Below are 24186 nucleotides of genomic sequence, written 5' to 3'. Positions count from 1 at the left end.
CATGGTACTATAAAATATACCATGGTACTATCTGTAAAAAAATACTGTGGTACATGTACCGTGGTAAATATACCATAGTACATGTACCATGGTAAATATACCATGATACATGTACTATGGTAAATATACCATGGTACTATGGTACGAGTACTATGGTAACATTTCATATGGCTGTTGGAGGGCACCATAACAATTACCATGGTAAATACATATGTTCTTGTATTTGTGTCATACCTGTACTGAACTGTAGATACTGTAGAATGTACAATGGTAGGCTATATCAAATAAAAATAATGGACTGAGGCAAATACAAATAATACATGGACTCAACATGTATTAACATGTATTAACATTTTTAATTGACACAGAATATACAATATTGAATGAAAAAAACATAATGGCCTAACGTGGCCGAACAAATTGAATTCTGTAAAATGTTTTTCTTTTGAGGATCTTCGCCGAATTTGTTTCTGGCGTATGTAGCCCTTGATCTCCGCCTCTGTCTTCTCTTTGAAGACAGATTTAACTTCACCTAAAGAGAGAAAGAAATAAAGAAAAGGAGAATTAACAGATGAAGAGACAGACTACAAAGACAGACAGACAGACAGACAGTCAATCAGACAGACAGACAGCAGGGATGCAAACTCATCAGGTATGAAAAAGGTGACAAGGATCCGCCCCCGACCCCCCCACCCCACGGAATATCGGCTTTAAAATTAGGAATAACGGGTAATTTCACTCGGTTAGGAAGGTTCCTAAACTAAATGGACTATTCGACTTCAGCCCTCGATTCCACCGGGTCCGTCTGCGTCGCGTAACGGCTGCGCCGCGGTTTTGGTCCGGCCTCCTCCGGTGTCACACCCTACCGGGCGCGTTTCAGAAGCATTACGGAAGCGGAGCGTCTTGCATGCCGGCTCGCAGTTCTTGTTGATTTGGGCATATTTCCTGGACAGGCTACTTTGTACAGACAAAGTTAATAATAATTATAATATCCCAGCTATAAACGACATGAATCAAAGATGTGTTGCTGTATTTTAGTGGTAAAATCATCATCATTATTCTATATATATCATTTACACAGTGCCTGTAAACCGGAGGAGAACGCTGGCATTTCTCCTCCTACTTGAACGACTACGGAGGGATAGGGTCTGCAAAATGAGTTTGTGCTCTGAACGTTCCACTTCCTGCCCGACATTACCTTACGGCTGCGTCGCGTCGAAAAATAGACTTCAATCCTATTTCAAGCGGAGCCCAGCGGCGAGCCGCTTCTGGGACGCTTCTGAGCCGTAACGCGGCGCCTCTGGTGGAATAGCACCCATTGACTAGACTAGAGTGCGCAGCCGCAACGCGGCCTTAACGCACCGCAGACGAACCCGGTGGAAACGAGGGGACCCTCATCGCGGAGCAGCAGAGTTCAGCCGACAGACAGGAAGACTCGAGCACACAGCTCACGCTTCATTTTAATATACAAAAATAACACCATGTGCTGATGGCACAAAACAGCTCGCGGCCACACTAATTACTTACAAACAATCTTGGTGAGTTCAGCAGAAGGAAGGGATGGTCGTGTCTCCCCCCTGCTTGATGCCCCAAGCCCAGTCACGCTGTGAGCAGCCATATACTGATTGTTGTACAGACCATGCATCAGGTCGTTAGTGTACTTCGCTGCTGTGGCCTTGTTGCACCGATCTTGAATAGCCTGTTTAATATCCTAAGAACATAAAATAAGTAACACACCTTGTCATATTATCAGGACATGATTTGAAATAGCACTAATGTGTTTCTAAGACAACAATTAAAATCATCCAAATCAACTTGATAGTATACTTATTAGACAATATGAAACTTACCAGACAGACAGCATCGGTGGAAATCCCACCATCCTCCAAAGGCAGATGTGTTGTGGAAGACTGCATATTTAGAAAAACACACAATAATCTTTGTTACTAATAAGAAACTATAGAGAAGATACACAGACATACAGACAGACAGGTACACACACAGACAGAACATCAGGCACAGGATGAAAAGCCGGAGCAACGTGGCCTTGATTGATTGATTGATTGATTGAAAAGTTTATTAACAGCTTGTATATTGGGTACAGTACAGTACAGCTCAAAACATACAATTGTTAAGGGGATGCAGACCAGAGAAAGACTTTCGTCTTGTTTACATCAGGGTCCCCCATTTCCAATTCATCATATCATTTAAGACATACAAGACATATTTGACATACAGATGGCTTATTTACAATTTACATACAGGTGGTTTTTTACATACAGATGGCTTATTTACAAATTTCATTTTAGATTTCGTTCTAATACATCCTAACCAGACATTTAAGACATACCAAGTCTACAGATATACAGTTAGTAACAGAGTCTAAAATACGAGTATATACATAGATGGGGGGGGAAGCTGTCCATTGTACGACAGGTTGAGATTTGTACCATTACCGGAGCCAGTTTTGCAATGCTCTCCCCCGAAGGTGCTCTTTAAGAGAGGTTTTGAAGGTAAATATAGTTTTACTTTCCTTTACAGTAGTGGGAAGAGCGTTCCACCTTGATGTGGCATAATTGCGAAACGTGTATTCCCCTTTTTTTGTGCCAAATCTGGGTTTTACATGATTTGTGGAGCTCCCTCTGGTGTTATGATCATGGTATTCCTTGACCTTTGGGAAGAATTTTGACATGTACATGGGTACCATAGAGGTGTAGTGGATCTTGTAGACCAGGCCCATTGCAAGTAGCTGTACTCTGTCGTCTACTCTAAGCCATCCTAGGTTGTCAAAGTGGGCAGAGGTGAGGTGGGTTCTAGATGAAAGGTCAAGCAGTAGTCTGACCAGTTTATTTTGTGATGTTTGAAGTTTTATTTTTAGCGCCTTGGAGGTGCTATGGTACCATGACGTGCAAGCAGAGTCATAGTACCCTTGAATGAGTGCTCCTGCCAGAGTTTTCAGGGTGTTTTTGTTTACCAGAGAGGAGATCCGGTATAGGAATCTAGTTCTTTGATTGACTTTTTTTATTACATTGGATGCCATTTTGTCACAGGAGAGGTTTGCCTCAAGAATAGATCCTAGGCATGTAATTTCCTTCTTACTTGTGACAATAATGTCACCCACTGCAACTGAGAAGTCGTCGGATTAGCTGAGATTATGTTTCGAACCGAAGAGAATGGACTCTGTTTTACCCAGGTGTAATGATAATTTATTATCGGCGAGCAAGGTGCAGATTCTGCCGAGCTCGGAGCTGAGGGTTTTTTCAACCTGCAATCTGCTCCTGTCAGAGACCAGCAGGGCTGAGTCGTCCGCGAACAGGAACAAGTTGCAGTCACATGCTGATGACATGTCATTTGCATAAATTAGGAACAGTAACGGACCTAATATGCTTCCTTGTGGAACACCACAGCTCACTGGGAGGGGGGGGGACAGAGTACCGTTTACCTCCACCATCTGTTCTCTCCCCTACAGGTAGGATTGCATCCAGCTCACCGATAGTTTATCAAAACCAATTGCTTTTAGCTTGTCAATCAGAATGGGGTGATTGACAGTGTCGAAAGCCTTTTGCAGGTCCAGCATCACCATGCCGCAGTATTTGCCCACGTCCACCTCTTGTTTGATGTGGTCGTTTAAATAAAGAAGGCATGTGTCAGTGGAGTGGGATGTTCTAAAGCCAGATTGAAATTCATAGATTTGTTTCTTGTCCGCGAGGTACTTTTCGACCTGCTCATATACTATTTTTCCCATGACTTTCGAGATGGAGGTAAGTATAGAAACAGGGCGGAAGTTGCCTGGGTCCAATTTGCTGCCCTTTTTGTGCAGGGGGGTTACTCTTGCAATTTTGAAGTCTTTGGGTACTTTTCCCTGTTTTATGGAGAGGTTAATTATGTGAGCTATGACTGGTGAGATGGCGGTTGCTGTGTCTGAGGAATTTGGAGGGGATATTGTCGTGGCCAGTGGCCTTGTTAGGTTGGAGGGCGCTCAGTTTAATGAGTACCTCTGCTGATGTTACCCTTGCTAGACTGAAATCATCTTTGCGTACCCCTAGGTTTTTGTAGTAGGTCATGATGTGATCTACTCCAAAAAGCCCTGAGTGGGAGGGTAATTTATTTACAAGAGTTGTGGCTATGTTTGTGAAAAAAATGTTCAAGTACTTGGCCACGTCCAGTTTGTCTGTGATGAGCCTGTTATCTGTCTTTATGTTTAAGTTCGAAAATCTCGTTTTGAGTTTTTTACTGCAGCCAAGCTGGTTATTGAGTAATTTCCAAAGTTCACAGGGTTTATTTTTGTTTTCCTCAGTTTTGACATTGATGAAATTCTTTTTGGCAGTTTTGATCATGGAGCTTACGTCATTTCTTAGTCTGTTCCTTTTAATTTTTAGCTCAGTCACGTGGGCCAGGAGTTCACTGCTCGTGCTTTTGGAAATCATTGACTGACTTTTATGAAACTCAGAGCATTTTTTGTCTCTGGTTTTCATGGCGGTCAGTATGCCGGAGTGCATCCACGGCTCTGCGCGATTTTTTACCCTGGTTGTTCTTAGGGGGGCCAAATCATTGAGTATTGCAGAGAATTTATTTTTGAAACCAAGCCATGTTTCTTCAACTTGCGTACCACCGAGCTCATCTGACCAGTCCAGGCTCTCCAGTTCTAGGTTAAAGGCCTCGCTAGAGTAGTTTTTGAGGTCTCTAGATATGACTGTTTTGTGACAGCCGGCCTTTTGTTTTAGCCTTTTGTGGGTACAGAATATCATATAATGATCACTTAAACCACATGCTATAACCCCTTTACTGGAGATCTTGGACTTGTCAGAGGTCAGAAAGAGATCAATGGTAGTCTGTGTTGTTTCACATACCCGGGTGGTTTGGGTGATTAGCTGGCTGAAACCGTGCATATCACAAATCCTACTGAAGGACTTGAAGACGGACATGTCTTTACGTTGCATATCCGTGTTCCAGTCTCCAATAATAATTGTCTCTACATCCCCCACCTCAGCCAAACACCCATCTAATGTATCATAAAAGTCACTCTGTTCCGGTGGTCTATAGATTGTCCCGACTATTACAGATTTAGCATTGTCAAAAAGAATTTCAACCCACTCAGATTCAATATTTTCATGATGCAGGTCAGTATGGTTTTTGAAATTGGTGTCTTTATGTATGTACATGCAGACACCACCTCCATTCACGTTCCTGTCCCTTCTCACTACAAGATCATCTTCAATTTCAATCTCTGAATCTGTAATGGAATTGTCCAATTTGGTCTCAGAAAAGCATAATATGCTTGCCTTACCGTTCATGAATAGCTGCCTGAGTTCAGCCAGTTTGTGTCTCAGGCTGTTAGTGTTCAGATGAAAAATATGTAGTCCATTTTTAATGCTTAAATGCACAATGTCGTCAGCTTGCAGATATTTGTCTTTGTCCATTACAGCAACCGGCTTGCGGCCTGCCGTGTTGCTTGGAGCGGTGGGGTGGTGGGGGGAGGGAGGCTCCGTTGTAGCTTTAGCCGTTGATATGCTAGCAGGGTGGCTAACAACATGGCGGATATTTGTTCCCTCGGATCTCGGTTCACTTCCTCTCGTCACTGCCTCATGCGTGTCTTTCTGCCGAGGCGTCCCCGGGGGAATTTCGAAGTCTCCGTTGATTCCTCGGTCTCCGCTGTCTCCACGGTCTCTGTTGTCGTCGCGTAATTGTTGCTGCAGCGGAAGAGATGCTAGTTGTGATGCTAGTTGTGATGCTAGCTCCTCGAGCCTGCAGGACTGGCTTCTTGTCGGCAACGGGCCCGGATTCAGATGGATGTCTCCCGCTAACAATAAGACCAAGACGATCATACTTCTTCGGTCTAATTTGCCTGACGGGGGTAAGTACTTTCACGTCGGGTTTGCAGTTAATAATGCATGAATGCTTGCACTTCCAAAAGCGAGGTGTTTCCTTTCCCAGCCGTTGAGAAGGTACAAGTCATTGTGGATCATTTTATCCCCGCTTTTATTACTCTCCTTCTCTAAGTGATGTTGCCTCATTGATGAGTTGAGGTAGGAGTCCATAATCCATATTGTCATGAGGATGAAATATGTAAAAAATCGTGAGGAATAACCTCCAAAGCGGGAGCTCTCGAAAATGCGACCACTCATAGCGAAAACCCTTAACGCCTTAACGTGGACTAAATTGGTTAACAAGAAACAATGCCATGGCAAAAAGGAATATAAATATGGGGAAATATAATTAAATGTTATGAGTTCTAATTTGGATATTTAAACAATTATGTTTAGGTAATGATTGCACTTTTAAATCAAAAAGTTAAATCAATAATCATCTACTTGATTTATAACCAAGAACTGTTTTGTTTGTTGATCTATTAATGAACTGACTCGTGCTCCATGCTTAAGTGTTAGCCAAGTTTTTAATGAAGCTCTTGTTCCGGTCCCTTACCGTACATCTGTATTCAAACATAGGTCACAACTATGTGGCGACACCTTGTGGTAGGAGTGTGTATCTATCTAATCAACACATCCCCCTTTCTTTGAGGTAATATAAACAAATAGTGCCACATCAATTTTAACCAAACATTTTGATTTCTCTACCATGCCATAACAAATAAACATCTCGTCTAATGTACTCAGACTGCTAACTAGCACAAACTTGAACATTTTCTAAACATTTACACCATTTTAACATCCATTAAACCAGTCTCTCAATTACAGATTCAGTCTATCTGGTTTTCTGATTTCCCTTGTAGATCTTTTGACCACATGTTCACTTGGAGTGTTAGTGTCACAGTCTGTCTGTGGTGAAGGTGTGGACTCAGACTCAATGATGGATTCACTGAGCTGTTGACCAGCCTCTTTTGTTTTCATAAGACTGCGACGATTGCGTCTGAAGATTTGTCCTTCCTCTGTCCTCACAGTGAAGGATCGCGGTGCTACTTCCTGAAGAACAGTGGCTTTAGTTCTCCATCCATCAGGACCCTCAATCCTGACGGTGTCATTACTTGATAGTAATGGAAGCTGCTTAGCTGTTCTGTCATAGCATGTTTTCTGCTTCATCTTTTGTTGTTGTAGTTGGTGTTGCAGCTTTGGGTGTCTCTTTTGCTTTGAATAGCTTGGCAGTGTGGTGCGTAACTTACGATTCATCAGAAGTTCAGCAGGTGACAGTCCACACTCCAGAGGTGAGGCTCTGTAGCTGAGTAAAGCGAGGTATGGGTCTGAGCCACTCTCATCAGCTTTCTTTAGAAGTTGCTTGAGAATGTGAACTCCCTTTTCAGCTTTCCCATTTGACTGTGGATAATGAGGACTTGAGGTCACATGCTTAAAGTCGTACTGTTCAGCAAATTCTTGCTACTCTCTGCTGTTGAAACACGGTCCGTTGTCACTCACTACTGTGGTAGGTAGGCCATGTCTGGCAAAAATTGATTTAGAATGGTTGAGAAACATTCCTGAGGGAATAATTCTCCCTCTCCAGTGCAGCAACCCTTTCCTCCAACGTCCTCTGGTAACTATTGTCGTTCACCTCTTGGGCCTATCAAAAAGCACACCATTAAAAAAAAAAAAAAGGTTAGGTTTAAAAGCCAGTGGTGGAAAGTTAGTTCTAAATAAATGTACTTGTGTTTTGAGATTTAGCAGCCAGGTATGTATTGCACAGTACATTTAGGTCACTGCACTTTGGACTTAGTATAAAACAGATACATACCTTCTGAAGATCCTTGTATTTTTTTATAATGTCTGACGACGATGACTCCGGCCTTGATTTTTTGCTTGGTCTCTCCTGAGAACAGACAACAACATACATAAATATTTGTTTTGGTTGTGTGTGTATCTTCATAAAGTGGTGGTTTTTCGATTTTGAATAACTCACCTCTGACTGTTCAACGTCGTCGTCCTCCTCCTCCAGAAAAGGCCTCCTTTTCTTTGCCCTCTTGCCTTTTCCCATTGGCCCATCTTGCACCAACAGTTCCTTTCCTTCCACCAGCCGGTTCCTCATCTTAAGGAGTGCACCTTTGTCATCTATTGGAAGCAACAAAGATATTCAGCCTATTACTTTGTACAATCCATATATATATATATATAGGGTACATCAACATTTGTATGTGAGTCACATTGTCTGCTTACATGACAAAATGTTGGTAATGATACTCTGTATAGGAAAATATAACATATGGTCATGCTACACCCATTAGTATACTTATGATACTTAGCTGATAATACCTATGTAGCCAGGTGATTTAAACTATATATTAGTGGTAGCTGGTGAAAAATATTTTAGGCGGGGCTGTGGAAGATGGGGGGGATGGGGGCATATTTTATACCAGGGGTCTGCAACCTCTTTGAAACTGAGAGCTATACCTGAAGGATAATGAACTCTATGGAGGGCTACTTTTTTGATATAATCTTTCTGAAGAATATAAGTATATTTTTTTACTAATTACTGTTTCCAATGGGCGACACTTTCTTAGATAAAAAACACACTTTTTTATTTTTAATAATAACTTTAGAACGGATTTATAGAGCGCGTTTCATTTAACAGATCTAAGGACGCTGAGCTGAAATGTGCTGCCATATTTTTCGGGGAGCAACGATCAGCGGTTGGCTGCTGGTGCGCTGGGGTGCTTCCCAGACGAGAGAGGGTAATGATTCTAATGAAACAACGGTTTAGATGTTATATATTAAACAGTATTGTACTTATTATAAATACTTTCCATCCTAGCACCTCTATTGACCAGCCGCCACTGCTATATATTAACAAATAAAACATAGGCTTAACAACTGTTAATAATAATGATAAACTGTATAATCTATTTAAATATGCCAATTTACCGCCAGTTGATAAGACTTTCGCAGTCCAAGCTATCTTCTTCCCATTTTGGGGCCACCGCACAAGATATTACTTTTCCACACACGGATCGTACTCCCCCTCAATTAGATTTAACCGGCCAACTTCAATAGTATTATTGCTAAATTCATATAGCCCATACATGTTTAGATTAAAAGTAGCCCAACAAGCAGTGGTAACAAAGTACAAACCGGAAATTGCAGTTGGCACTGCGGTCTGTATCCTAGCAACCAGGGCCGGCCCGTAGCACTGGCGTTACTGATGTTCGCCTAGGGCGCCAGATCTGGGGAGGCGCTGCGCTGGTAGAAAAACATTTTTGACCGTTGGTACTCATCCTAATTTTCGGCCTTGATATAACAACATTCATAATTAAGTAAATGTAACACCCTTTTTTGACCCCGGTTACACTTTTCATTTGCCCTGTACGATGGACGCTGTAAGTGATGAAAATGGGGGATGTTGGCTTATCTGGCGCCCGCAGCTAACAGCCAAAGTGCGAGTGAGCTTGGGAGCGAATGAGGGAGAGAGGGAGGGTGCACCGGTACCGGCGCTGTTGTTATTAGAATCTGGTGCTAGCTGCTCTAACGGATATTAGAAGAAGACGTTTCTACAATAATGTGGAGGGAGAGTCCTCTCCAGTCAGACTGAGAGGCTGATAACTACAGCTCAGTGAGTTAAAGGACTCTGAGTGTTTAGATAGTTCACTTTAGTCTAAGTTATCTCAGTGGCTCAAACGGTTTGGTCACAATTTATGAAAACAAATATTTCCAAGGCACTCCTTTATAATTATTGGGATAAAACAGTTTTTAAATCATTTCAATGTATACTATAGGACAGTAAACCAAAAATATTGTTTTAAACTGGAGAGATTAAGAAAAATGCACGAATAAATAAATGTTAATAGGTCAAATAAGATATGAATGAACAACACAAATAAAATAAGTTACATTTATTTGTTATTGGCTATGGTAGGTTATTGGTTATGTTCACATACTTATTTGATTAATAAAATGTAAACCAATCTTTTTCATATGGGTGTTTAGTGTCGAACCCCCTAGATCTAGTCGTAATTCTGCTTAAAGTGCACCAGATTGAAGCATTTTACTTCAAAGTTCACATGTCATGGCCATTTCCACTGATCATAATTCCATTGTTGAGGTATACTTAAATAGAAAAATACTGTGCAATTTTCCAAACTCACATTGGTTTTTGCATACAGCATCTCTGTAAAGTATGTGTATTCAGCAGTATTCACTTTCTCCACTAAACGGCTCACTGCAGCTCAGATCATCAGATGACAGAGGGGAGGATCCACATCATGAAATGGTAGTTTTTTGCATTGACTGATCCACTACTTTTTGTATCCTTCTTGAATGCTCTTTTTATGATGCCTGCCTCAGGAATAGCCCCTCTTTTTTTATTGAATTAATTTGATTTCTACTTTTCTGTCTCTCAGAGTGACGATGAAGTAGAGATGGCTGCAGACGACAAAGGAACAGATCAACAACATGAAATGGTACAACATAAATATGCAGGGATTGTTTTACTTATTACAAAAATAATTTATTCTGTTAAAATCCATGACGTTTGCTATATTACAGGTAGCAGTAAGAGACAACACAGTTTTCTATGATGATAAGAATGCAGATTTATCTGACAAAAAAGACGTTGGGTTACAAATATTTAACAAAATGTATCAGGAGTTATTTTATAACTTACAGTTAACATTAATATTATTTTCACTGTATGCACATAAGACTTTCACCCACACTGCTACCTTCCCAATTAAATATATTCTGTTGCTGCATGCTATAACACCTGCATTCCCTATGGGCATCAATAACGATCCATCTTATCTTATAGCCTTTTGCTGTCTCTCAGGCTGGCCACCTGTCTGGAGGGTCATCAGAGGACGGAGGGGAAGATCCAAACCATGAAATGGTATAATTTGGGCAGTTCCACTTTGTTCCAGAAAAACAAACTGGTGTTTGGCTTAACTATGACTTCTGCTGCTCTTCTATAACAGAACTCTGACAGAGGCACAAACACTTCAGATGAAAGTGCAGGCGAAGATGTAATGGTGTGTAAGATTGTTTTCATTATTGGCAAAAATGTATCTCCTCTCAGTCCTCTGCTTAGCAAACAGTTTAGCATTTCTGGAGGTAACAATATAGTGCTTATTTTGGACACAATGGAGTATAGCTGTATACGTTTATTTAGGACAGAGCATGTAATGTTAACAGCATGACACTAAATCAGAGCCAACTGTTTATGATTACATCATCAAGATCACACTGAAACTATAAAATGTTGTTGATTATTTTCATATCAGAAAGTTGTAAGAAAATGATAAAGTAAATGCTTTACTCCAGGATTCAAGCAGAGAAATGCAAGATTTTTTATTTTACCTGACCAGTTGTAACATTGTTACGAAGTCAGCAAAACTGCATATGAGAACATTTAGTCACTTTAGGATGTGGCTCTCACAGACTGTTAAATGTGAGGGAGATTGCTGCACTGCAAAACAGTGGTACACCCACAAGGTACCAACATCATAATAGTGTAACTGAATATAAGCGTTGTGTGTATAAAAACATTTGAGTCACTACCAGGGACTACAGAATGCATTTCAAAAGAAATAATTCAGTAATAGAAACCTCAAATTGGTTTGGTATGGTAGAGTCCTTGGTTGTTGTACCAAAACCCTGCAACTGTGAAAGAGGTGCAAACTGTTGTTGCAGAGAACTTCTTGTTTTCTACAAGCCATTGCATCAGGAGCACATACAGCCAGCTATCTATGATGCAGAGATCCATACTAACATTGCAAAATTTCTTGTAAAGATCTCCAATGAATTGTGTGTATTGACATGTGAGGACATAGTAGCTAAATGTATTGCAATTGAACATGGGGTAAGCTATATGTGATGAAAATGCCTGTATTTGAGACAAGTTAAATGTTGAGGGCTAGCACAAACTGTTATGTACATATATGATGATTTAAATGTGTTTTTCTTTATGCTATTATTGTTTTTTTATAACTCACTGTTTGATCATTAACTGTATTTTGTAATGCATGTGTGTTTGTGTCAGTGTGGGTAAATCTGTATGGATATATTTCTAAATATGTGAGTAAAACGCCTCATTGAAGCGCTGTATGAACTCAGTTGTCTCATTCAATAACAACATTGAAAAAATCTTTATCTAAAGTGTAATTCTTTGGCTATTTTGTGTGAAGATGTGTTGAAAAAGAACATGAAAATATATGTTACCTAAAGGGAAACCAACTAAAACCAGCAATGAAAAATACTAAACAAGGTATAAGACCTGCATTCACATAAAAAAAGAAAAGAAAATGCATACAATGGGACTTGAGTGATTATCATGATACATACCATGGTAATGTCTGTAGTACCATTTGAATACTCTATGGAGTACCAGTTATCTGAGGTACCGCGGCATGTACTATAGTATCGGAGGTACCATGGTACGTACCATGGTAAGAGCTGTGGTACAACGGTATGTACCACTGTACCAGGGTTATACCATGGTATGCATCATGGTACACTATGGTAAAATCTGAGGTACCATGGCATACCATGGTACGTACTATGGTACACTATGGTCAAATCTGAGGTACCATGGTACGTACTATGGTACACTATGGTCAAATCTGAGGTACCATGGTATACCATGGTACGTACTATGGTACACTATGGTCAAATCTGAGGTACCATGGTACGTACTATGGTACACTATGGTCAAATCTGAGGTACCATGGTATACCATGGTACGTACTATGGTACACTATGGTAAAATCTGAGGTACCATGGTACGTACTATGGTACACTATGGTAAAATCTGAGGTACCATGGTATACCATGGTACGTACTATGGTACACTATGGTAAAATCTGAGGTACCATGGTACTACCCATGGTATACCATGGTACATACTATGGTAACATTTCTTAATTAATTTTTTGAATTAATTGCGTTAAAATATTTAACGCATTTAACGCATGTGCAGAATGGCCCGCCCCATACATCCCACCAGTGGCAACGCCAGGGTATGGCTGGGGTAGGCTACACCCATACCAGGAAATGGCTTAGCCCCACCATGAAAAATGATGTTAAAGTAAGCAAAATAAAGTCCGCCAACTCGCGCCGAGAATTGCACAGACAGCAGTTAGTAAGATTGATTTCAGTAGCCACTTGTCTGGAAATACCGAAGACCAGAAACGGTTTTGAAAACTTTTGTCACGTAGTGATCGTCTTCTCAATAGAACATCTTTGATAATGTCTTATGGCCAATCAGAATCAAGATAACGGCGTGGTGTTGTTGCAGGAAGTCCCGACGGAAATACTTTTGTTGTAGTACAGGGGTGCAAATAACTCGTATGCAGGTTATGTGCGTAATCTGAAATGCTTACCGTCACTTGTGTCACAAAGCGCATTTGCGTACCGACGTACTTGTGAAGCTTTTCCAGAAGGCGGTTAGATCACCGGACGACAGAGTCGGTCTCCGTGTGCACAGACAGGGCTGCTGTTAACGTCGGTCTGTACAACGGAATTGTGCCAAAACTACGCCAACCGGCTGCGGAGGGAGACTCCCCCCCCCCCCATTCACTGGAGAACTGCGCTAAAACAGCTGATCACAACGTTCACAATCTGTGGTCACGAAGTACTCCACTAGCCCCCCCCCCCGTCGACTTTCCTGAATTACCCCCCGTTGATAGAAATCAACACGTAATGAATTAAGACCCCCACGGTTTGATGATTGATAGGTGTGTGGGCTGTCTTTCATTTTGACACACAGAGAAATGTTATAATAAACATACATACTATACTGTATGTGAAGTGGATATATCCGCCTTTTTTCATTTATCCTTCCATTCCCACAACAATATACATAAAGAAATGGCATATTTTGGACATAGTTCGAATGGTGATTAATCATGATTAATTAATTTTTAAACTGTGATTAATCCGATTAAACATTTTAATCGTTTGACAGCCCTAATTTATACACATTCTCGCGAGATCTTTCAGGGGTCGTTGTAAGTTAAAGCGCAAACTGTTACTTGGCCAATGTTGTTATAATTCTCAGTATATGTGAATGTAACGGAGTTAAAAAAATGCGTAGACATAAATATAGTTATAAATTACGATTTATAATGGGTTGTGAATTTTATTTTTATGAGATTGTTTACTTTGGATGTTTTTGAGTTATGTTTCTGGTGGTAACACTTTCCCGTTGCACATCTTTTTCTATTTGCTGTATGTCATTTCCGCTTTCCCCTCATATTGAAGTGAGTGCTGCGGAGGATGTGCAGCGTGGATTTAAAGAGAATATTGTGTTTTGTTCTCAGAATAAACGCCAGAAAAGACACCTAGATGCTTCGCTGTATTTCCTGATCGATAACAGGTCGCTTACGGTTGTGACCCGTTACACATATGCCGTGACCCTTCGGATCGTCAGATCAGTTTGATGCTCATCGCCGCGGATGCTGTGCAGATATCATGATCTTCACTCAAGTTTATTGTGTGGTTAGTTTGTGAAGGAATGTGGTTGTAGGGTTCATGTTTTACATTGCCTGTCCTTAGTGTATTACTCGGTGTCTTTCCATGTATACTTAATTCATTTTATTTAAAAGTTAAACACAACGCTAGTACATTTTATGATCAACAGTCTCGTCAGTGAACATGGAAAATTCATTTTCAAGTCCTATTTTGCCAAAAGGAAGAGGTGCTTGGCTTAGTGACCTTGCTAGTAGTAGGGAAGTGGGACATTCAACAGCTAAACCGGATGGTTATGCTGACACTGGGTTGGGTCTGTGTTTTAAAGTGCAAACCAATCCACGAATGGACTTCGCGTGATGTACAGCTGAGGATTGATGATTATCAGAGGGAGATAAGAGCTAACGGCAGGACTGCTAATGTCGGTCAGTTAAAAAGTCACACTGCCACTGTCACCTCCGAGCAGCTCAGTTCACTAATGGAAACCCAGCAGTACCTGAGCAATGCCAGGCTCCGAGCCCTATGTCCCTCTCTCCCCAATCTCAGCCGCATATGTTTCACTCCCCTTCCCCTTCCTCATCTCCCGTACCAGCTGTGTCCGAGCCCCGCTCTGCTGCATGTTATGCTCCTGTGCCAGCTCTGGCACAAAATCTCCAACAGTCAGAGGAGAAGCTGCTCTCTAGGATGGTGGACATTTTTCAGGGAATGATGGTCAAAGTACAGCAGCATGATACAGCCCGTCCGACCCAAGGTGGGAGGTTTCACCCCAGCTCAAGTGGCAAACGTTCCAGAGAGCCTGCCTGCAAGGTCTGTAATGATGCTAGCCACACAACCACTTCACATTGTATGTCTGAAAGACTATGCTTTGGCTGTTTTGCTCCTGGCCACACCAGACCAAACTGCCCCACAAAAGGCTCCCAGTCTCAGGGAAACTAGCGGACCTGTATTCTGAGGGAGGAAGTACAGGTCATGTCACTAGCTCCCACACTGATGATATGTCAGATGCTGAGACTGTTTACAATTCAGTAAAAGACTCTTGTGATGGCTCTGTTGTTGTCTATCAGAATATCCACAGGGTTGGTAATAGTGACAGTCTTTTCTACACACCTGTTATGATGAATGACACTGTGATTGGTGGCATGTTGGATAGTGGTTCGATGGCCTGCAGCATTAGTGAAAATGCTGAAGTGAGACTGAGAGAAGCTGGAGTAATAACTGACCAAAAACGCATTGATGTAGATGTGGTTCTCATTGGATGTGGCAGACTACGTGTTAAGCCTAAATGTGCGTTTGATGTGGAAATGGAAGTGTTTGGCTGTAAAATTCTGGTTCCAATACTTGTAGTCCCAGGGCAGCACGATGAGTTGATATTAGGAACAAATGTCATAAAACACGTTCTGCGTCAATCTAAGCTTTGTGAGTCCTATTGGAAGACTGTGTCTAGTCCTTGTCCAACTGTTGACCCAGAGACTGAACGTTTCCTGTCCATGCTGTCAGGCTTGGACCCCTGGAAAGGAGAGGAGGTTCCCTTCAAGGTTGGGACAGTCAGATGTAACTCAACCACTTGTCTTGAACCTGGTCGTGAGTATCTCATATGGGAAAAACTACTCAAAAACACAGTCATTTCACCTGGCAGTACTGTCATGACAGAGCCGACATTGTCCCGCTCTATTCCCAGAGGCATCATGGTTGCAAGGCTTGTTACCGCGCTTTGGGGAGATAGATGGATTCCAATGAAGCTTGTCAACACAACAACCAAGTCTATTCTGCTGAGGCGTAATGCTAAGTTGGCTGATCTATTCTCCTGTGTTGCACTTTGGGGAGATAGTTGGATTCCAATGAAGCTTGTCAACACAACAACCAAGTCTATTCTGCTGAGGCGTAATGCTAAGTTGGCTGATCTATTCTCCTGTGTTGCACTCGAAGACATGGATGTTGCTGAGAGCTCGGATAATCGCCTGTCCTGTCACACGCAGAAAAGTGTGCCTGCTGCTGATACAGATTCAGCCAAAGATCGACTCAAGTCGATTGGGCTCAGTAATGTTGACATTGACTCGTGTGAAGTGTCGGCGGATTGTGTTGGAAAGATGGCTGACCTTGTTCCACAGTATGAGGACATGTTTTCACGTCATAAACTGGACTGTGGTGAGGCAAAGGCTTTCGTTCACCCCATTCACCTGTCAGACAACAGACCGTTCAGGCTCCCATACAGGTGAGTGCCCCCTGGTCAGTACCAAAAACTATGCCAAGTGCTGAATGAGATGGAGGAGAAAGAGATAATCCGGAAATCAACCAGTGAATATGCTTCCCCTTTGGTGCTAGTTTGGAAGAAAATGGGGATCTCCGCATCTGCACAGATTTTCGGTGGTTGAACAAGAGGACGCTGAAGGATGCCCACCCTTTTCCCCACCAAGGGGATTGTTTGGCAGCATTGGGAGGCAACTGTCTGTTCAGTACGATGGATTTGACCTCGGGTTTTTACAACATGCCCCTTCACGAGGATGACAAGAAGTACTCAGCCTTTACAACGCCAATGGGCCTGTTCGAGTACAACCGGTTGCCACAAGGTCTATGCAACAGCCCTGGCAGCTTCATGCGCATGATGACCAGTATCTTTGGTGACCAGAATTATCTGAGCTTGCTGTGCTACTTGGATGATTTGCTGGTGTTTGCACCTGATGAGGAGACAGCTCTACATCGCCTGGAGATGGTGTTTAGCAGGCTACGCGGTCACAACTTGAAGCTATCCCCCAAGAAGTGCTTCTTCCTGCGGAGAACAGTGAAGTTTCTCAGCCATATCGTTTGTGAGAATGGTGTTTCAACTGATCCATCTAAGGTGGAGAGCATCACGAACATGACGAGTGCAGACCTCATGGAGCAGGATGGCAAGACACCGTCTCAGAAGAGGATAAGATCTTTCCTTGGGATGATCAATTATTATCAGCATTTCGTGCCACGGTTCTCTGCTGTTGCCAAGCCACTGTTTGACCTGTTGAAAGGTGTGAAAAGAAAGAGTAAGCGGCCTAACGTCAAAGTGTCGAGCAGGAGGTTGTGTGAGTCTGATTGGACTCATGAGCAGGAGCAGTCGTTTGGCGACCTAAAGGCTTCACTAATCTGCAGTGCTGTCCTGGCTCACCCTGACTTCAACCGTCCATTCTGGTTGTCAACTGATGCATCCCTGGATGGATTAGGGGCTGTTCTGTCTCAAGTCCAGGAGGGTGATACACGTGCCAGACTCATTGCTTTCGCCAGCAAGTCAATCTCTCAGTCACAGAAGAACTATCCAGAGCACCGGTTGGAGTTTCTGGCTCTGAAGTGGTCCGTGTGTGACAAGTTTAGTCATTGGCTAAAGGGCCACAAGTTCACGGTTTGGACGGACAATAACCTGCTGACTCATATCCTGACAAAGACAAAACTGGACTGTTGTGAGCAACGCTGGGTGGCCAAGCTGGCCAGTTATGATTTTGTCATCAAATATATTCCCGGTCCGCAAAATGTTGTAGCTGATGCTCTTAGCCGTGTGCCCTTTGTCAGAGAGAGTGTTGGACACAGACTACTTGTGGATGCTTATGATGGTCTTCTCAACAAAGTTTCTAAAGTATCATGTGTTTTGGTCCGAGATGCATTCAAGTCATCTTGTGGTCACGATTCACACCGTCAAGGGAGCTGCAGTCCTCAGTCCACGTGCACACCAATTCAGGTGCAGGCTCAGTCTGTTGTGATGGAAGATGTTGCAGCAGTGTTGCTGTCGCATATTGAATGGGATTCTGGTCCGAGACTCCGTCCTGTTGAGGTGTTGCAACACTTACCTCAGTTGGTTCCACCTTGCTCGGGTACCCTGCCATCCTATACAGAGAAAGACCTTCGAGACAAGCAACTCGATGATAGAATCCTCTCTCGTGTCTTGTTCTATGTGGAGAGGCGTCGGAGACTTTCAAGGAGAGAGAAGTTCAGAGAGCCTGTTACTGTCACAAAGTGCCTCAAACACTGGGACAAATTAGTTGTCAATGATGGTGTTTTGTACAGAGTTTCGAGAGACCACAAGACGAAAACCAAACGTTTCCAGTATGTTGTTCCTGATTCACTCAAGACAATCATTTTGCAAGGGGTCCATGACCGAGCCGGACACCAAGCCCAGTCCAGAACTCTTAGTTGAACACGACAGAGATTCTTTTGGCCAAGTTTGGACAGAGACATGAGAGATTATGTGCGTCATTGTCAGAGATGCATAGTGAGTAAGACAGCTGAGCCTGATGGGAGAGCCCCTTTGGAGAGTATAACATCTACAAGGCCGCTGGAACTAGTCTGTATTGACTTTTGGTCAGCTGAAGACTCCAAGAACAAGTCCATCGATGTTCTAGTAATAACAGACCATTTCACAAAGATGGCTCAGGCATTTCCCTGTCGGGACCAAACAGCTAAACAAGTCGCGAAAGTGCTGTGAGATCGGTACTTCTGTGTGTATGGATTTCCTGAGAGGATCCATAGTGATCAAGTTGCTAACTTTGAGAGTCATCTCATAAGTGAGTTTCTCAGAGTGTCTGGCATCAGAAAGTCACACACAACCCCCTACCATCCCATGGGAAATGAGGAGTGTGGAACGTTTCAACCACACCCTAGGTGGTATGATTCGTGCATTGCCGCCTGAGGAGAAAAGTGACTGGCCAAGACGGTTACAGACCCTAACATTCATGTACAACTGTACAGCCCACAAGACAACGGGATATGCGCCTTTCTACCTCATGTTTGGCCGTGTCCCTCGCCTATCTGTTGATGTGCTTTTTAGTACAGTCTTCCATGACTCTGCTGTGATGAGTTACGACAAATATGTAGCCTGTCTTGCTGTTGACCTGAAATAAGCAATGGAGGTCGCTCAGGCTCATGCTGGAAAGGAGCAGCGCAGACATGCACAGAGTACAACAGGAAAGTGAAAGGCTCTACCATTGACGTTGGTGACAGGGTGTTAATGGCCAACAGGAGAGACAGAGGCAAGAAGAAGCTTGCTGACAGATGGGACTCTACTATCTACACTGTCATGGACATGAACAAAAGGACACATACATTCAGGATCCGTGACACGGTCAGTGGTCAGGAGAAAGTTATCCACAGGAACCTGTTGATGCTGGTTAGTTTTCTCCCTGTTGGAGACGGATCAGACGTTAGTGAAACATCTGAACTTGCTTCATCCGAGCCTGTTACAGATTCGTCAACTTCAGAGGCTGTCCTCGTGAGGGTAAATGAAGAGTCCGAATCTCAGGGTGGTGGAGTGTCTCCTAGTACAGCCGGTGGAAGTCTTGATGTTGAATGTGACATTAACTCATCTGTGCCTGATGGCGAAAGTCAGAGCCCGTTGACTGGTCCGAACTCTGTGGATTCTGAAAGGAGAACCATAGCATGGATCACAGAACTGTCCACACCAGGTCCATCAGAAGTTGATGTTTCTGACCTGCAGAGCACGTCCTCTAACCCCCGAAGCATCTCGGTTCTGCCGGGTGACACTGTATCCTGTGTTTCTGGGCTTGTGACTGCTGTGGACTCTCGATCGCAAGTGGGACTGTCGGACTCTGACACCGTGACTTGGGGTACTGACCCAGAGGTGTTAAATTCCGTTGACCAGATTTCACGAGCACAGTCTCTCCTTTCCACTATGCAGACTCAGTTTAGAACACGACTTGGCCGGCTGGTCAAACGCGTGGACAGACTGATACAGACCATGTCCCGACAGGACGTTATACCAGTCAGGTTTAATGTTAAGTCTGTTTGAAGGTCTGCATTTCGAGCTTTTACTGTTTAAGGGTCTTGGACAGTAATATGTGTTTATTTCTATTTTTGTTTGTTTTCCGGGATATTGACTTTGATGTTACACTCTGCTGATTTTCTTCTTTTTTTGGGATGAGCTGTACTACACTATGTGTAGGGGTTTTAGTGGGGGTGTATAAGGCACTCTGTTACCAGTTGCTGAGTTGAGAGATACGCGCTGCTCTGATACCACTTCATCCTAAAGGGATACATTTCATGTTGGTTTGTTTTATGTAAAACCCCTCTGTGTTGTTTATTCTGTGATGTGGTGTAATGACAGGTGACTATTATGTAGTCTATGCTCATATTCAGTAAAATTCAGTGGGGGTGTGTGTAACGGAGTTAAAAAATATGTAGACGTAAATATAGTTATAAATTACGATTTATAATGGGTTGTGAATTTTATTTTTATGAGATTGTTTACTTTTGATGTTTTTGAGTTATGTTTCTGGTGGGAACACTTTCTCGTTGCACATCTTTTTCTATTTCCTGTATGCCATTTCCGCTTTCCCCTCACATTGAGTGCAAACCGAAGCTTCTGAAAAATGAAGAGCACGATCGTGAACTGTCAACGGGGGGCGGGGCGCACGCTCGTGAACTGTGAGCGCCGTGTTATGCATGCCCACTGCACCTCGCGGGAGTGCGCACCGCGTAAAGCCAAAACTCACAGACATTTCAATGATTTGTACGTCAAAGTTTGGTTTAGAAACGGTATCATTTCCTTTTTGGCAGGCATGCATAACAACAGAGCCTTGCTGCGGGGAAACTCTGGCGCTGTTCTGAGTTTGTTCTAATCCGTCAAAATGACGGACTGCTTTCAGATTTTTCCGTCATTGTTAAAAAAAAGCCGTCATAGACGGAAAATATTCGGTTAAGGCAGTGGTTCTCAAAGTGGGGGGCGCGCCCCCCCTGGTGGGCGCAGAGGCATGCCAGGGGGGGCGCGAGAGACCAGGAGGAAAAATGGTTATAAAAAAATAAAAAAAAAGATAAAAAAAATAAATAAAATAAAAATCATAATTTGAAAAATTATTGATTCGAAAATAATATGATGCAGTACAGTACTATTACGTCTGGGTCTCTGTTTCATTAAAGCTCGGCTCTGTGTGTGTGTGTGGAACGAGCCATTTTGTGTGCGCGTGAGAGAGAGAGAGCGCACCGGTACTGGAGATCGTTGTTGTTAGCTTCTGGTGCTAGCGAGCTACGCTAACGGATATAAGGAGTTTTTTCAACAACAAAGTGGAGGAGAGTCCTCTCCTGTCAGACTGAGAGCTAAAGGACTCTCTCAGTGTTATCTCAGTGGGTCTCAAATGTTTTGGTCACCATTAATGTAAATAATTATTTCCGAGGCACACGTTTATATGATCATTATAGTTATAAAAAAATAAGAGAATAAATGAAAAACAGGTATGAAATACTATATGACAGTAAAACAAGAATAAAGTTTAAAAGGGTGATTTGTAAAATATCCATCAAGAAAAAGTAAATCTGTTTACATTTCTGTTTCATATGGGTGTTGAGAGATGTATCCATAGATCTCTTCATTTCGCTCTCAAAGTGCACCTGGATTGATGCTTTTAACTTCAATATTTAAAAATAAATCTTCCCGGGGAAGCTTGCCCCCAGACCCCCCTATGTGACGTCCACACATCACCTATAAAAATAGCACTTTATCCCTGCTTACACCTATATGCCGTGAGCTGAATATCGAGCCTTCATTGTAACAGTCGCGGGTACGTTGTGTATTTGCGTGGGGATTGTTGCAGTAGAAAATTCCACTGTAGCGAGCGGTACATTAATGGGAAACCCTAAATGTTTGAGCACCCTCTATGAAACGTCAAGCTACCCCACAGCACCCCCAAAATAAATCTCTGGCGCCGCCACTGAGCCTGATTATTCGTTTTGGGGGGGCCCGACTTTTTTTTTTCTCCAAAGGGGGGGCCTGACAGAAAAAGTTTGAGAACCACTGGGTTAAGGCGACCTCTGGGTAAGAGAGTCCTTTAGCTCACCTAAGTCTCTCAGTCTGAGAGGAGGACCCTCCTCCAGCTTGTTGTGGAACAAACAGCTCCTTATGTCCGTTAGTGCAGCTGGCTAACCAGATGCTAACAACACGGTCCCAGGTCCCCCTCTCTCCCTCTCTCTCTTCCGAACAGGACATTTTCTCTCTCTCTCTCTCTCTCTCTCTCAATGCGCTAGCTAGCCTATTGCCACGCACACACAGAGCCGAGCTTGAATGACACAAGCACACGTTTATTTCCATGCAACTCTCTGATTGGTCTAGTCTCATGCCTCTGTTGCATTCACTGAGCACGGGAAATTACAGTCCTGCCGTCCTTTCATGTGTCATTATGAAGTTCACGTAAAGCACGGTCAATGTATTATATTATTGAGGGAGAATTGTGGGGCTAAAGAGGGCTCAGTAGTCTCATAATACACACTTGCACACAGAAGGATTCACACTTGTATTTCATGATCCGCAAAAGGATTCACACTTGTATTTCCGGATCCACACTTGTGTTTTTCAATGCACACACAAATGTGTTCCGTTTCATGTAGCCTACATGTAAATAAAATCAAAATACAGAAAAAAGTTTTACATATGTATTTTTGATCCTCACATATTTGTTTTCCGTTTAAATCCCCTGAACCTGCAAACACAAACCGCTTTCTGTGCATGGATCGCTTTTTTTCGTTTTTTGAGACTCCCCTGATGCCCCACCATGGTAGATTACTTTAAACTTTAATTACCGCTGTTGTTAAAAAATACATGCATGTGCATGAATGAGTTTAAACACTTATTATGTATTTATTAATGAGCTAAAACTATGTTTTTTTGTTCGTTGCCTCAGGGCAACACTGTGCAACTTAGACCACTTTTTTCCAGGCAATATCATGCAAGTGCAAATGTGCTCAGCTGTAAAATGACACACACACACACACACACGCACGCACACACACACATACACAAAGACATACACAAAGACAAACACACACACACACACACACACACACACACACACACACAAACACATACACACACACACACACACACACACACACACACACACACACACACACACACACACACATATATACTAGAGATGTTAAGATTCCGGAACCGGAAGAAGTGTACGCTGGCGCGACTAGCTGCCGCTGCTCTCCGGTTGCCGCTGCTCTCCGGTTGCCTTTTTTTATTGTTTTTACGATTCTCTGTATAGCTTGCAGCAGATCACCTATCTGTGGCGAACGGGATACTGGTGGTCTCTACTCTGGGCTACTGTCAAAACGATCTAGACTGTTCAAATTTAGCGTGTTGGCGTTCTACTCACCTGAGTTACCTGGCCACTGCTACTGCTGTTCGGTGAACGTACATCTGCCCGTGCATCATGTGGATCTACAAACTCGCTGTGAGCTCTGTGCTCCTGTGGACTATCCTGTCCATAGTGATTTATCCAGCGTCATCTCTGATCCAATATATGAGCACGGAGCTCCTCCAGTTTCGATTCCTCCGGCTTGATCCCCCGCCTGTACTGCACTACTTCCCGGACATCGCCCGCCGTCCTCATCGGAGGTACACCCATCGCGGAGCCGGACGAAGTGTCCACATCGATGACTCCACTGCTATCAACTCCATCTGGTCTTCCACCCGCCGTCGCCCTCGGAGAACCATCCGTAGGAAGGTGGATCACAGCTCGTTAACTCGCCTGGCTAGGTCGGTTAACGTTGGCTTCTCCAACCAGCAGTCCGACGTCAAATTTGGCTTATTTAACATCCGCTCCCTCACTGGCAAGGGATTACTTCTACAGGACCTCCTCCGTGACTGCAAGTATGACTTCCTTTGTCTAACAGAGACATGGCAACATCCTGATGATTATTCTCAGTTAAACGAGTCAATTCCCCCTGGGTTTGTTTACACCTGTCAACCCCGTCTCACCGGCAGAGGAGGCGGTCTCGCGATATTACACCGCGAGACTTGGAAGGTCTCAGCTGTCACCGTGCCAGTGTCACGCTCATTCGAGTCCGTGGCTATAGAGCTCCTGCGGATGATGTCACA

At 43.1% G+C, this 24186-nt stretch overlaps 1 protein-coding gene and 2 long non-coding RNA genes across 8 annotated transcripts; 1 reads left to right on the top strand and 2 right to left on the bottom strand.

The window, feature by feature from the left end:
- Window positions 1-401: 401 nt before the first annotated feature.
- LOC307017851 lies at window positions 402-5416 on the bottom strand. The gene is made up of 4 exons (XR_013802289.1): window positions 5288-5416; window positions 1851-1910; window positions 1528-1711; window positions 402-532 (listed from the first exon to the last, which is right to left on the bottom strand). It is a non-coding gene; the product is annotated as an uncharacterized lncRNA (long non-coding RNA).
- On the top strand, window positions 2068-12414 carry LOC307017849. Its single transcript, XR_013802287.1, has 3 exons — window positions 2068-5854; window positions 10277-10336; window positions 10684-12414. It is a non-coding gene; the product is annotated as an uncharacterized lncRNA (long non-coding RNA).
- On the bottom strand, window positions 6376-24157 carry LOC307017846 (uncharacterized protein). 6 transcript variants are annotated; one of them, XM_079647709.1, is made up of 5 exons: window positions 13250-13471; window positions 9012-9114; window positions 7846-7994; window positions 7681-7755; window positions 6376-7509 (listed from the first exon to the last, which is right to left on the bottom strand). In XM_079647709.1, exons 3-5 carry the CDS (start codon window positions 7969-7971, stop codon window positions 7405-7407), a joined length of 306 nt encoding a protein of 101 aa, XP_079503835.1. In that variant the 5' UTR covers window positions 7972-7994; window positions 9012-9114; window positions 13250-13471; the 3' UTR covers window positions 6376-7404. The 6 variants fall into 6 exon arrangements, with proteins under 6 accessions (XP_079503835.1, XP_079503834.1, XP_079503836.1 ...); XM_079647708.1 differs by lacking the exons at window positions 9012-9114; window positions 13250-13471 and adding an exon at window positions 23462-24157; XM_079647710.1 differs by lacking the exon at window positions 9012-9114.
- Window positions 24158-24186: the final 29 nt, after the last annotated feature.

This window comes from Notothenia rossii (assembly GCF_949606895.1).
Source record: "Notothenia rossii genome assembly, chromosome: 9".
Taxonomy (NCBI): Eukaryota; Metazoa; Chordata; class Actinopteri; order Perciformes; family Nototheniidae; genus Notothenia; species Notothenia rossii.
This window is presented reverse-complemented; position numbering and strand designations above follow the sequence as displayed.